The sequence below is a fragment of the Podarcis raffonei genome, chromosome 14 (assembly GCF_027172205.1).
Source record: "Podarcis raffonei isolate rPodRaf1 chromosome 14, rPodRaf1.pri, whole genome shotgun sequence".
Classification (NCBI taxonomy): Eukaryota; Metazoa; Chordata; class Lepidosauria; order Squamata; family Lacertidae; genus Podarcis; species Podarcis raffonei.
In genome coordinates this window covers 27,003,957-27,019,135 of record NC_070615.1, presented here as the reverse complement: position 1 = coordinate 27,019,135, position 15,179 = coordinate 27,003,957, and the positions used below count along the sequence as shown (strand labels likewise).

The 15,179-nt window shown below is 47.3% G+C and overlaps 1 protein-coding gene across 10 annotated transcripts in view; it reads left to right on the top strand.

Moving 5' to 3' along the window:
- Positions 1 to 15,179, top strand: part of TLE3 (TLE family member 3, transcriptional corepressor) — a 49,507-nt gene that overhangs the window by 15,698 nt on the left and 18,630 nt on the right. For 4 of the 10 annotated variants that reach the window (XM_053365218.1, XM_053365214.1, XM_053365215.1 and 1 more), the window contains exons 5-7: positions 5,263 to 5,325; positions 7,065 to 7,139; positions 14,967 to 15,171. In XM_053365218.1, coding sequence (XP_053221193.1) covers positions 5,263 to 5,325; positions 7,065 to 7,139; positions 14,967 to 15,171 — 343 coding nt within the window. Of the gene's footprint in view, positions 1 to 5,262; positions 5,326 to 7,064; positions 7,170 to 14,966; positions 15,172 to 15,179 lie in introns of all 10 variants that reach the window. The other 6 variants (XM_053365211.1, XM_053365210.1, XM_053365208.1 and 3 more) reach the window with 3 other exon arrangements.

The window sequence follows — 15,179 nt, the reverse complement described above, 5'->3', positions numbered from 1 at the left end:
CTGGTCAGGTGGCAACAACTCAGGGAGAATCCATTTCTTTGGGAGCTTTTCAGGGTCGTGTTCCTTCAAGATGGACTTAAGTAAGCAGGCAGCTAGTCTTGCTTTTGAGTGCTGTGATTGTCCCCCCAAACGTTCTTCCCTGGTGAGTTTGGCCTCATGTTTGGCAGAAGAGAAAGTGAGTTTGTTCTTCAGTCTTGAGGTGAGAAAACGGCTAAAGCTTTGAGAGGTTCCTTCTTTAAAAATTTACTTTTCCTGTGAGTGTCATCTCCCAGCACAAAGAGGGTGAGCTTCATGGCCAAGTGGGGATTCAAACCCTGGTCTCCTCAGGTCCTAGTCCCTGCAACAACCCTGTGAGGTAGGTTAGGCTGAGTGACCGAACCCACTGAACTACATAATGGCCAAGTGGGGATTTGAACCCTGGTGCCTCCGGTCCTAGTCTGACACTATAACCACCAACACCACACAGGCTTTCAATTGCCTTTCAGTGGGTCATGGCCCCACCTGCTTGGCACTGACTTTATCTAAATCACGCCCAATGATTGCTGCCACCTCCTTGCCATCCCTTGGGATGTGTCACAGACCTGGCCAAAAATTGCATTCGTAAGCATTCTGTGCATATGGTAAGAATTCTGGTCCTGGCTCCTGGACTCACTGCACTTGATGGAATCTGTTTTTCCTAAGTGGGCTGAAGTTGCCTTTGTTCACCATCACTCACTTGACAGTGTCTCTGCCTGCACCCACAGCTGCCCGTCCCTCTCCCAAGTGTCTTTTATCCAGTGTTAATTTGTGGAGCCAACATGATTGGCGGCTCCTGCACTCAGCAGAATGTGACCTGCCTTGGCACAGGCATTGTGATTTTTGCAGAGAGCTGCGGTCAGGCAAAGGAGCTATTTGCATAATGTCCTAGTGGGGAATGAGGGGTTAGGGTTGCTGTGGAAACGGGAGGGTGATGAATTAAGGTTGGTTGGTGGGGAGGGGCGAGGGGGCTGAGATGCTGTGATGAATGGGGTGAATTTATGAGGAAGGTGCATTTTCCAAGACCCCCGCCTCTCTCCTGGCAGGCCTTCATTCAGCCTTAACCAGGGACAAGTGAGTTTAAAATTTTTCATTTGTCAAACTTAACTAAAGTGAACAAATATTTTTAAACGGACTATTGAATTGGATGTTAAGCTGGAAGGTGTAGCTTTGATGTGAGGCCATGTTTCGGAACGTGAAACTTGGAGGTTTCCACTCACCCCCCTGGTCACACACACATACACAAAAACCTAACAAAAGTTTGCTTCTGAAATCCTTGCCAACGGCAGAAATATTTACAACTCAGGCTTTGTGACAAAAGGGCCATCTGCGTCCTGTCTGGGACCCCAGAGTACCTCAGTGTTTAGTTTTTAGGCTGCCTCTAATGATAACTTTTAATTTTGTGAGTTTTTGTGGCCTGCTTGTTGATTTTAAACGGCTTCCGTATCCTTGTGGGTTGCCTTGAGGGACTTGAAGGGAGGAGCAGAGCGAAGGGAATACATTTGGTAGCAAGATTTAGCATGAGGAATTTCCAGCCAGAGTAGTGGTCAAGGTGTGGTTGCTGCGTTCAGGGTCCCTTCCAATTCTACAGTTTTGTGACTCTAAGGCTGCTGAGAGGATGTAGCAAGTCTTGTCTTAATCCTCCTAGAATTTTCTCCAGCCCTGATTGGCTGGATGTCCTCTAACCTGTGGAATCCCCCACCACAATAAAACCATCCTGTATTTAAGGCTGCCTTTGCCAACCTGGTGCCCTACAGATATTTTGGACTTCAGCTCTCATCAGTCCTAGCGCTGTTGTCCTTAGGAATGTAAGAACCTGCTGGATCAGACCAGCGCACCTATCTAGTCCAGCATTCTGTTCTCACAGTGGCCAACAAGATGTCCCAAATGGAAGTCCCAAAACAGGACCTGAGTGCAAGAGCAATTCTCCCCACTTGTGACTCCCAGAATACCTCCAAGGTTGGAGGGAGAACATAGCCATTGTGGCTAAGAAGCATTGATAGTGCAGGTGGTGCTGTGGTCTAAACCACTGAGCCTCTTGGGCTTGCCTATCGGAAGGTCGGCAGTTCGAATCCCCACGAAGGGGTGAGCTCCCGTTGCTCTGTCCCAGCTCCTGCCAACCTAGCAGTTCGAAAGCATGCCAGTGCAAGTAGATAAATAGGTACCACTGCGGTGGGAAGATAAACGGCGTTTCCATGCGCTCTGGCACTCATCATGGTCCTCCATGTGCCAGAAGCGGTTTAGTCATGCTGGCCACATGACCCAGAAAGCTGTCTGTGGACAAACGCTGGCTCCCTCGGCCTGAAAGCGAGATGAGCACTGCAACCCCATAGTCGCCTTTGACTGGACTTAACTGTCCAGGGGTCCTTTAACTTTTACCTTTTAGTCGAAAACATCTAGAAGGCACCAGGTTGACAGAGGCTGTCTTCAGAGGCCACAGGACTCTGTGGTGTCTTGCTGGCAGTGGTTTCTGGAGGGAGCAGCCCCTGTTTCTTTTGCCCATGAGCCTGTCTGTAGGGTGAGGGGTGTGCGCATGGGGGTTTGTGCCACTGGGGCAAATGGTTCTCTTTCTGGGCAAACCAGGATGCTGTTCCTTTTGATGGCCTGTTCTTGGGGTGGGGAGTGGGGAAAGGCTGGTTGGTTACTATTTGCTTCTGATATCTGTTCAAGGATGCTCTTTTAAAAGCAATATGGTCTAGCTCTTTAAATTTCAGCCCCCTCCCCAAGACAAAGAAATAAAGAATAGAAAAGCTTTTGAAAAGGGGTTTCCGGAGATTGCAGATGCAGAGCTGCTTCCTAGCTGAACTTTTTAATTGGGGGCAGGAGGAGATGGCAGATCAAATTTCGGTGGAATGCTCCTGTTTATCTGCTGTTCACTCCATTGTTAGTTAACCCTTTGCTGCCATGACACTGGAAGAGAGAGGATTATTCTCCTGCCAACAGGCTGCCTAATCTCCCTTACTCCATATATGCTCCCTCGACTGCCTCAGTCTGCAGAACTGGCGCTGTTACAGGTGTTGCATAACACCCATTCCGCATTTGGAAGTGTAGGCAGCACCGTACACTTTGGAACTCACTGCCTCTTGACATCAGGCGGGGGGGGCGTCTTTCCTGTACTCTTTTCAGCACCTGCTAAAAACATTTTTTATGCAGAATCCTGATGTGTTTTTAGTTAATTGCTTGTTTGTAAATTTGGGGTGTGTGTGTGTTGTTCTTAGTAACAAGATTGTTGTTTTATTCTTTTTGTAAACCACTTAGAGGTTTTCTACAATCAAGTGGTATATAAATATTATGGGGGAGGGGGAAAATAGTGCCCCCTCCTTTTATCCTGGGAGCAGCAATTAGTAACTAACTAGCGTTAAAACATTGCATATAAATGTTTCCTGCAGCTGATGTTCTGCGAAAGGGGAAGAATAGTAGAATGCAGGAATCAGAGGCTTCCTCTACAGTTTTCAAAGCCCATTAGAAGAGAAATAGTTTCTGCTACATGCATCATGCTCACTGTAGCTTTTCCTGTCCAAAGGAGAAGAGATATTGTTTGGATAGCCTTCACTGGAAAATCAGCAGCTTGTAAGAACAGAGGACCTTTTGGCTTTCAGGAGATGTGTCTTGAGTTGTTAAATCATTTTTAAAAATTAAATGCTTTATTGATAACAAGCTGCTCTGACTTATGAAAAGGAATTTTGGATCATTTGATCCCATTCCAATGTGTGCTTTTGACCAGCCTCCATTGTTCGCCTTGTTTGTGGATTCCTTGGCCAGTGATCAGATTTTGTTTGCCTTGGAACCCAGAACTGTTTTAACAGCTGCCCTGGTCCAGGAGTGCTTGTCTTTTATTAACCCTTCCTTATACAGAGGCTTCTTCTGTGCTAGGAAAACCTGGGTTTTACATCCTGGATGAAATGGACATGCTTGTACAATGCTTCCTGCTCCCCCCCCCCCGAAAAATAGGTACCGGTACTCACCATGAAGGGACGCGGGTGGTGCTGTGGGTTAAACCACAGAGCCTAGGACTTGCTGATCGGAAGGTCGGCAGTTCAAATCCCTGCAACGGGGTGAGCTCCCGTTGCTTGGTCCCTGCTCCTGCCAACCTAACAGTTCAAAAGCACGTCAAAGTGCAAGTAGATAAATAGGTACTGCTCTGGCAGGAAGGTAAACGGCATTTCCGTGTGCTGCTCTGGTTCGCCAGAAGCAGCTTAGTCCTGCTGGCCACATGACCCGGAAGCTGGACGCCAGCTCCCTCGGCTAATAAAGTGAGATGAGCACCGTGACCCCAAAGTCGGTCACAACTGGACCTAATGGTCAGGGGTCCCTTTACCTTTACTCACCATGAATTGGTTATAGGAAGTGCCATACTTTTTAACAACAAAAAAAGAGGTGCTGGTACTACGTATCCTTGAATACCTCCTGAAATAAAGAAGTGCTCTTGTATATTTTGCACATATTTGCTGTTGATAGCAGTGAAGGATGTCCGAGTCCTGAAGTTTCGCCAGATGCTCTCTGTGTACTTCCAAGCTCACCTATGGGTTCATGAGGATTAGAAACTTGATGTGTGCTTGTGCCCTGTTCACCCTGCCCCACCCAACTGCAGGATACTGCAATAGGCCTGGAACATAAAGCACTGTGATACCAATTTTGGCTTCCCCCAAAGAATCATGGGAACTGTAGTTAAGGGTGCTGATAGGTATTAGGAGATTCCAGTTCCCCTCCCAGGACCACAGTTCCCAGAGTGGTTTAACAATCAGTCCCTCTTCACAGGGAACTCTGGGAATTGTAGCTCTGGGAGGGGAATAGGGGGCACCCTTAAAAAACTACAGCTCCCAGCATTCTCTAGGGGAAGCCTTGACTGTTTAAAATAGTATCATAGTGCTTTAAATGTGGTCATAGTGCTGCTGTTACAAACATGCATATGGAATCTGTAGTTGCTGCATGGCAGCTGAGCCAAAGACTTCTCTTTTTCATTCGACCTTGGGTTACTGGAAACTTGACTAATTATACGATCATTTAAATGTCGAGTTGGAAGTGACTCCAAGGGTCATCTAGTCCAACCCCCTGCAATGCAGGAATCTCAGCTAAGGATGTGGGCATGCTGTTCTGGGGGTTGCAAAGCTTTTGTTGCAGCTGCTTCTAAACCCTGGATCATGACTCCTCCCCTTACCCCACCCCAAAAAAACCACACGCCACACACACCTGTAATATGGTGTGTGAATGACAGTAAATTGACTCTCTTTCCTATCTTCTTTCTAGACGGAGATCGCTAAAAGGCTGAACACCATTCTAGCCCAGATCATGCCTTTTCTGTCACAAGAGGTAAGGATGCCAAGGGGTTTTGCTGGGGGAAAAGTAAGCCAAATCTGTGGAGGAGCCCTGCAGGGCTGAGACCAAAGGCTCATCTCATTTTAAAGACCTGGTTGCAGACAGGAGGGCTGGACTGATGCAGTGATGGGTCGATGGATATGCAGAAGAATCACCGCTTAATTTGGTCAAGTGTGGGATAATGGTTGACCCACCATTTTGCTTCAATACCATCCTGAGCTACTTCTTTCTTAGCCAATAAACGCTTCCTGCAAGTTCCTCAGAGGATGGTCTTGCGTCTCTGGGACTTGTCCACAAAGCAGTGTTAGCAGCCAGTTTTGAGAGCCAGTGTGGTGTAACTGTTAGAGTGTCAGTGTAAGATCTGGGAGAGAGCAGGGTTCAAATCCTCCAATTGACCAAAAAAAACTCACTGGGTGACTTTGGACCAATCACTGCCTCTTTTGGCCTAACCTACCTCTTGGGGTTGTTGCAGGGATTACATGAGGACCAGAACCTGGGGGAGACGAGAGTTCAAACTTCCCACTCAGCCATGAAGCTCACTGAGTGTGACCTTTGGAGAGCAGTCACAGCCTCTTGCCCTAACCCTAATTAGGTTTGAAACGATGAAATGATTTTTTCTAACCCCCCCAAAATTACCGTATTTTTCGCTCTATAAGACACACCAGACCATAAGACGCACCTAGTTTTTGGAGGAGGAAAACAAGAAAAAATAATATTCTGAATCTCAGAAGCCAGAACAGCAAGAGGGATCGCTGCACAGCGATCCATAAGACGCACACACATTTCCTGTTACTTTTTGGGAGGGAAAAAGTGAGTCTTATAGAGCAAAAAATACAGTAAATGGCTGGGAGAGTGTTTGACTGCTTGGCCACACCCAGTGTTGACATATGACCCTCAGAGAGTTTTCTAAGAGGGATTGTGGCCTTTAGCCTTAAAAGACTTCCCAGCCCCCTTTCCTTAGAGAAACGTACCAGAAGACAGGAAATACTGATGTACGACCAAGTTCTTAAGAAGCAGCTTCTGATCTCTTGAGTACATCGCTTCCCCTCTGTTTTTGTGAGTCCTTTGGGACACATCCACTCTGCAAATCTGGCTTTAATCACCAGGCCTTCCTTGCACAGGGGGTTCTTGGCAGCGTGGCTTTGGGGCGATGCTGATAATTAGCTATCAGAATTCTCTGGGGTGCCCCACAGACTTGGTAGTTCCCAGAATTCCCTCGGTGGGGAGTGTCAAACTAGGAGCTGGGAGGGTCCAGGGTAAATCTCCACCCCTTGCACTCTGCCATGAAGCTCATTGGATGTGACAGGGGGGGGCAGTCCCAGCCTCTCTGAGCCTAACCTACCTCACAGGGTTGTTGTGGGGATTAAATAAGACAAGAGAGACCTGTGTACACCACCTTGAGCTCCTTGGAGGAAAAGTTGAGCTGTAAATTAAATACAGTCATACCTTGTGTTACGTTTGCTTCATGTTGCGGCTTTTCAAGTTACGAATGTGGCAAACCCAGAAGTGTTTACTTCCGGGTTCGTCACCGGCACACACAATCTGTGCGCTTCGTGCATGCGCAGTAGTGTCACTCTACTTACGGACTTTTCGGGGTGCAAATGGCACCCTGAAACAGATCATGTTCGTAAGTAGAGGTACCACTGTAAAGCCAAACCGGTGTACCTTTCGATGGTTGGCATTTTCCTTGGATGCAGGATGCCTCAAGACTTTCTCTCTCTGTGTCCCCGCAGCACCAACAGCAAGTGGCTCAGGCTGTTGAGCGTGCCAAGCAGGTCACGATGACGGAGCTGAACGCCATCATCGGGGTACGTGGAGTTCCCAATCTGCCTCTCACCGTGTGTATTACCCCTTTATTCCTATCATTTACCGTAAACAGAGACAGCCCTGGCCTCCCTGCCGTGGCTTCAGAGAAGGGCTGCGTTTGCAAACAACACTGCCGCTGCCCCGAGCTAAAAGCAGCCTCTCTGCTAGGCCCATCTTGCTGCTGTGTCTCCAGAGGGCTGGAGACCAAATGCCTGGTTTAAATTTCTCCCAGCAGCCGGGGCAGAAAGAGCTTCTGTCTTGTTTCCTGCCCACACATGGTTTTAATTATAATGTGCCCCCCCCCCAGTTTGTTGGCTGCTGGGCTCTTGAGCAGCCTGAAGAATGATCCTGTACTTTATTTATTTCCCAAAACGTTTTTTGGGCCACCATCGGTTCCATAAACTCATCCCCTGCCCTATAAAAAGCATTATTCAGAATAGCAGTTTGCACAGCCCACTAAGGAAGACAATAACGCAATCGGGTTAAAACAGTGACAATTGTGCATTGATTCAAAAGCCAGTTAAAACTATTTAGTTGAATTAATTCAACGAAATTGATGAACATGATCCAGTGATGCCAGCTTTTCAAAGTCCAATAGTTGTTCTGCCGCCCCCTTGCCTCCTAGTGCCCCCCAAGTAATCCCACTGCCCCCGGGAGAGCAATACTGCCCCCTTTGAGAACCACTGCTTTCAGAGCATCTGTATCCTGCTCTTCAGCCAAAAAGGCTCCCAGAGGGGCATACATACAATCTACCCAAACAAGGCAGCCCCTGCCTGCACAGACTTACAATCCAAAAAAGACACGGCATTCAAGGAAAAGGGACAGGGAGGGAAGAGGAAAATGAAATCTCCAGTTTCTGAACACTTGTTCCTAGAATGACCTGTTGGTGCAGTTCAAGGGCAGAAGATGCCCAATAGAGCTGGGCCTCCAGCAAAGCTCTCCCATGGCATCAGTCTTAGGCAATGACTGCCCCCAGATGACAGTTGAAGGGGCCTGATGGAGCAAGCTCAGCTTCCCCTCCAGTCCTGGAGCTACTTCACCTCCAATGTGCAGATAAACTGTAAGAGGCAGGTGCCTTATACAGTGTATAAGGCCAATGTAGCTCAACACCATCTACACCAGGGCGGTCTTAACTTTTCATACCACTTGGGTCTCTAGAGTGCTTTGACAAGGAATCTGTTGGCTGCACAATGCCTTGTCCCACAAGGGGTGGGGGAAGCGAGGCCAAAATTTGACACTGCCCCCCCTCCACAACCCATTGCAGTGCAGGAATTACAGCCAAATTTAACATGGCCCGGTTGGGAAAACCTGCTGAGACGTAGATGGGCTGGCTGGCTTAATGCAAAATGGTGTCAACAGGGACTTGTCCCTCAGGGAGTAACTGTGGGCATTAATGGAATGTGCAAAGCATTCACTAATATATATATGTTTAATGCATCATTTCCTTACTTAAATCCCTCTGTGAATTTTGTTTTTTTAAAAATTATACATTCTTTGCAAGATGACCTTCCTTGCATGCCTGGCAAATCTAGAACTAGACTATGAAATTAAGCCCAGAGTATTTGCTCACCCAGCCAATAAAGCGAGATGAACGCCGCAACCCTAGAGTCGGTCACGACTGGACCTAATGGTCAGGGGTCCCTTTACCTTTTTATTTGCTCCTCAGCACATCCTGCAGGATGCAATATGGGAAGCTTTGCTTCAAAACGCTCCTGAAGAATCTTGGAGTTCATTCTCCTTTGTGTTATACACACACACACACACACTTAAAAAATGGTCGCCAATTGCTAGCCCTTCTCCTGGCTTCTCTGAGGTCTGTTCTGTCTCTGTTTCGCTGTTGTAGTGCAATGTGTGATGTTGAACTGGGGTGGTTTGGTGTTTCCGTTGCCTTGCTCCAGGAGGTGCTGCAGATCTTACAGGCTCTATCTAACTGGGTTTTATTTGCTGACTCAAAACACCTGCCGCTTCTGAGCTGATTCCTGGTTCTTTGGTAAACAGCCTCCCAGATGCATTGAGGCAGCAGAGGTGTGGCTAACACTTTGTCCCTCCAGGTGTTGTGGACTGCAGCTCCCATCATCCCCATCTGCTGAGAGTTGTGGTTCAAAATAGAGTCCCGTGTTGGCTGCCAATGATGCAGAGTCAGGGCAAGAAGAATCCCTTTGGGTTTAGGTCACAGGGAAGCCAGGGCTTTGCCTTTGTTCAGCTGAGTCCCTCCCTCAATAATGGATGTTTTAGTTACTTAACTTCTTGTTCCTGTTGATGTTGCTAACATGACATGAACTGGAACTCTTTCCTGTTTGTTTTTCTGCTGTAGTACTTCTGATTGTGAATGGTAGTATTTGGAATTCTACATGTTTGTTTTCTCTCATGTTTGCTTGTAAAAAATGAAGGTTAGATGAACCCTTGGGTCAAAAAGCAGCCTTGCTATGACACCAGATTCACCCCCCAAAAAAATCGCTCTGCCCCTTAACAAATTCCTTGTTTCCTAGGCATATTTTCTCTCTCTGTGTCTCTGTTCTTCCTTCATGGTTATAATGGCTCATGGAAATTGACTGCTTGCAACAGTGACAAGACTGTTTTGCTCTGCAAAGGACTCCTTTGGTGGGGGGGACTGTATTTTGGAGCGGAGGAACTTTAATGTGCAGATCAAAGCTTTCCCCATTCATTGCAGACAAAGAAATGTGATGACATATGGAAACACTTTGAATGGGCCTTGTTTGTTCATGGTGGGTGGGGCCCACTTCGCTGCCCCTCTGGGTGCCTTGCAGTTGGCGCAACCACCCTAGTCTCCAAATACCTTGAGACAACTTCATACGGAGAGGCCTGTCAGGTCTAGGTTAGATTACCAGTGTTAAACGCTGGGCTGCCCTTGAAGACTGTTTGGAAACAGCTGCTTGTGCTTGTTGGCAGCCAGATTCTCGACGGTGGCCAGAAAGTCCAAACATCCGTTGCCAGTTATGTCCTGGCTGTACTGGCTGCCAAATTGTTCTTACACCTATGAAGTCTTAAGAGGGTCCAGTACCCTCATACCTTAGCCACATTGTTGTTTTTTCAGCCGGAACTTGCCGGAACGGTCACCTCTCAGGTGGGCACCATTACCATTATAAACAAACAAGGGAGGCATTTATAGTGAATTCCAGCACCTCTTTTTCTAGAAAAATAGCTCTGCTTTTATAGATCTTTGACTGCATGAGCTTTCCCGGATCTCAACGTCTTAATCTGAGACCCTTCTCTGGGTGCCACACTTGAGATACCCGAAGGGTGGTGATGAGAGAATGGAACGGCCCTTCTCAGTGGTATCCCCATGTTTGTGGAACATTTCCCTCCCCCCCAAATCCTGGGAGTTGTAGTTCATTAAGGGTGCTGAGTATTGTTAGGAGACACACATGCTCCTTGCAGGGCTACTGTTCTTTGACAATTAATCCCTCGTTCCCAGGGAACTCTGGGAATTGTAGCTCTGTGGAGGGAATGGGGTCTCCTAACAACTCTCAGCACCATTAATGAACTACATCTCCCATAATTATTTGAGGGAAGCCATGAGTGTTTGAAGGGACATCATAGTGCTTTAAATGGATGGTGTGAATGCTGTTTTGGGGGGGCTTTGCTGCTTGGTGTGGGGGAAGAGTGTGAAATGGGGGTCGGGGTGGGGGAGACTGCTCTGTGCCTGAATGGGCTCCTCTTTTCAAAGGCTGCAAGGCAGGTCACCACAGCCAGAGGCAGATATTGGAATTCAATTTGGGTAAACAATTGAGGCCTCTGAACCCCCCCACCCCACCCCCGCCCTCCTCCAGCAGGTAATTGCTTCCTGGATGAGATGGAGTGCAAGCCTCTCTCAGCTCTGAGAGCGGATAATGGCCCACCTGACAGATTTCTCCAAAGCAGGAATTATTGTGCTCCTGTGGATCTCTCTCTCTGACTCAGAAGGCTGACAAGGTTGCGCATGGCTTAGGCGGAAATGTAGCTTGCTTTCACATTTACTGAGGACCAACCAAGAAACGACTCTTACCCAGGAGATTGAGGTGGTGGTGAGAATAAGAGAGAGAGGAGAAGGCAAAATTTCAAATATATGTATGGCTGACAGGAGTGGGAGCCTTGTCAGCATATTATACCTTCTGCTCAGAGATCTGTCTTGGTTGCCAATTTGCTACCGTCCAAGTTCAGGGTGTTATTATTATATTATAAAGCCCTTAACTGTTGGGAATCTTACGTAGTGGCAGTTGTCCACAGAGGCAGCTTAAAGTCCAAAATAGTTTATTGCTGCAGAAGATAAGCCTTCAGTTAACACAGTTCTGGACGTTGATAAATACATATAGCTTGTAGGCTTTGCAGATACAGAACATTAAGTATTTCTGTTGCTGCAACAATTGTAGACATTGTACAGACTCGAACTCACTTCTCAAGACTGACCTTGACACACAGCACAAGACACATGAGCTGACATGCCTTTATCACCTATAGTTAGGCTTGGTCCATTAACATAGCAATTGTCTTGGCTGACCTTGCACTTGTTGGCTTATCTCAGGGGAGTGGGCTCTTGTGCTCGAATCCTGCTTGCTGGTTTCCTCCAGGCATCAGGTTGGCCACTGTGAGAAGATCCTGGACCAGATCGGCCATGTGCCTGATCCTGTAGGCTCTTTTTAGATTCTTAACTATAACACTTGAAATGCCTTGAGCCTTTTTGGAGTTTCAAGAGAGACTTCCTGGATTATCTCCTATGCCTTGTTGCAGACCGAAGCAGTGCTCTCTTGAGGACACTGGGAGCTGCCACGTAACGAGTCAGGTCCTTGGTCCATCTGGCTTAGTGTTGTCTGCACTGACTGGCCACGACTCTCAGGGAGACTCTCCCAGTCCTTCTTGGCGATGCCATCAAGGATTGAACCTGGGGCTTTCTGCATGCCAGGCACATGTTCTGCCACTTAGCTTGTGGTATATCTCCTATGGAGGCCTGTCTGGTTCCTCAGTCTGAGAATGTGTCTCTTGCAGCACCCAAGAAAAGATGGATCCCCCCAACTTCCATGTTTCTGGAAGGGACAAGCCAAGGGAGAACGATAGAGGCGGGTGCTGTGTCTCCTTGCCAGTCCCTGCACTGCACTCAGAGCTATAAGGAAAGTGCAGGTTCTGCGTCCAGCGTTGCACCTTTTTGGAAGAAAGAACACATATGGCAGAAGCATCAGAGTAATGCGCAACATGACCACATGTTTGGCTCTCCTCCTCCCTCACCCAGTCGCCTTGTGCACCCAGGGCACAATCATTTATTTGTTTGTTTGCTGCGTGTTTCATAAAATTTATACGCCACTTGATTATAGAAAAACTTCAAAGAGGTTGACTTTCTGTCCCTCCCCACCCCTGCCTTGCGTCAAGCCTCTGAAACCGAGCCCTGGATTCACTTTGTAGCTCTGGAAATGATTAGAAGACTTGACTAAATTTAATGCAAGTGGTGAACCATTAAATCGGTTAACAAAGCCATGAAGCAGGATGTACATAATCCAATTAAAACCACTCTACATACCAAGATATTCATCTGCCCAGACATCCTTATATGGTGGCCGTAACCTCTCATATCCTAACAGAAATTCTTCCTTGTGCACTGATCTTATGGCATCCTTTTGTATCACCGTGATATTGAGATAAGTGCTCCCCACCCACCACCCAAGTTGGCTTTACGAACTTGCAAGCCAGCCTTCCACCCAGATGGGGGCAAAACTGAGAGGGAGGGAAAATTTCCAGGCTTTCAACTTGCCCTGCATCATTTAACCTCCTTGCTCCCAGGAACCCCACCTTGACCCATAGCAAATGAAAGGGATCTGGCACATTCTCTTTAACACACATCCCTCTCCCTCTCCCCTTTGCCCTGCTGGTGAGCCTGTGTTGTGCTATAGAGGTAACTGATCCCTGTTAAGTGATCTTGTGTAATCCGCTGAGATGAACTTGGGAGGCAGAGGGGACAGGACACCAAGAGGTTCCTAGCTTCAGGCAGCCGTCATGAGGTCACTTGCACACTTATTCCTTGGTTTGTTTCTATTTTTGAAAAACCGTAAGAGTTGGAAGGGACCCCCGAGGGCCATCTAGTCCAACCCCCTGCAGTGCAGGAATCGCACCTAAAGAATCCCTGGCAGATGGCCAGCCAACCTCTGATTAAAAAGCTCTGGTGAAAATGCATGTGCGCGTATCACACTTTTGCTCGTGTTGTTTGTTTCAGCTTGTGCAGGTTTGCCAAACACACAAGATACTGATATCAGGCAAACACCTTCACTGTACTGTTTTGGGCACCTCCTAAAACCATTTTTTTAAAGGCAAGCCTACCCAGATGTTGAGAAAGTTGATGCGAGTTTTAATCTGTTTTTAGTTTGTTGTTATTTTAACCTTTTGGATATCTTAAATTATGGTTGCTGATTCTTTTTATTGATAACACTGTTTATCTTTTTTTGCAAACCACTTTGAAGGTTTTTTTTTTTTGCAATCCAGTGCTGTATAAATTTTGTGAAATAAGTAAGATTGGATTCCTAAAAGAGAGAGAAAGTTTAATAGTACTACAGTTAATAAACCCAACCCCCCCCCAATTAATCTGTCCATAAGTAAATTAATAGTAAATGCATACTGATAAATAATGCCATACAAGACCACACTGTTATGTGCGACTAATGACAGGGGGAGCTATCACCCCTTCATTTTTTAAAATGGAAGTAGCTTTACCCCCCCCCCCACTCCTGCTAACACGCACGGAAACACTGCAAAGTGCTCCCCTTTTTTGCCCCCCTGATTGTGAGCCCCAAGTGAGTGTGGTTAACTACCTGGCATTGAGCATGGCCTGTCCCCCCAGTGTCTGGCTGGGTTTGATGGGAGTGGCAGTGGAAAAACACCTGGAGGTAGGCAGCAAGTTGACAAAGACTCTCCTAGAGGAAAGGAGGGGATCATTAACTAAGGACAGGCGCAAGCTTCAGGTTTTCCAATGCTCTGGCAGGAAGGCAAATGCTATTGGTGCTGTTTTGGCCTTGGCTAGGATTGGGAAAGTTTGCATACCTTGTTATTACCACCATCACCATCACCCTGGCTTTCAGGATGCGAAATCCTTCCAGGGTCGCCGGCAACAAAACAAAAACCAGTGGCTATGCTGTGCTTCTGAATACCAGTTGCTGGAAGCCACAGGAGGGGAGAGGGTTTCCCACAGGTCAGCCACTATGAGAAGAGAAAACTGGACTGGATGAGCCACTTGAGTGATCCAGCAGTCTCCTCTTATGTTCCTAATCTTGCCTGCATTTTCTTCTTCTTTTGATTGGTTTGCAGTTCTTGTTGAAAGTCTCTCTCTCTCTCTGTCTTTCTCTCTCCTCCCCCTCCCTTCTCTGCAGCCTGCACTTTCACTTGCTTAATGTTTCATTTTAGGTTTGATTCCCCAGGCCTAAAGCCAAAAATAAACCTGGCCCAGGTTTGCCATTCAAATCTCAGAATTCCAGATTGCAGAGCTTTTAAGTACTGTCAGTAAAACTCAAGGCAATAAATGCTTATCCTTAGCACGTATCAAAGTGCATAACCTTTATACTGTTTTGCCTTTAAAAAACACACAATGTAAACTCAGTTGTATCTAGAATTATGGGTGTGATGCCCAAAAGTACATAAGCAACTTTTTACAACTTTGTATTTATTTTTTTCCTGCATGAAGGCTTGAAGTACTAACCTTTTCCCAGCGGTGCAGCCACCGTCCTTTCAAGCTCAAGTTTTCCTTTCCTTCCTTTTTTGTCAATGTAATTTGACCATCTGGAATTGATTTGGTTTTTGTGAGAGTGATGCACCAGGTCTCGTCGCAGCGCTTCTTACCATTGGCTTTATTGCAGCAGCAGCAGCTCCAGGCCCAACACCTCTCCCATGCGGCCCACGGCCCCCCAGTTCAGCTCCCGCCCCACCCCTCAGGCCTGCCGCCACCTGGGATCCCACCGGTCACGGGGAGCAGCTCGGGGCTCCTGGCTCTCGGGGCGTTGGGGAGCCAAGCCCACCTGACGGTGAAAGATGAGAAGAACCACCACGACCTGGACCACCGAGGTGAGGAA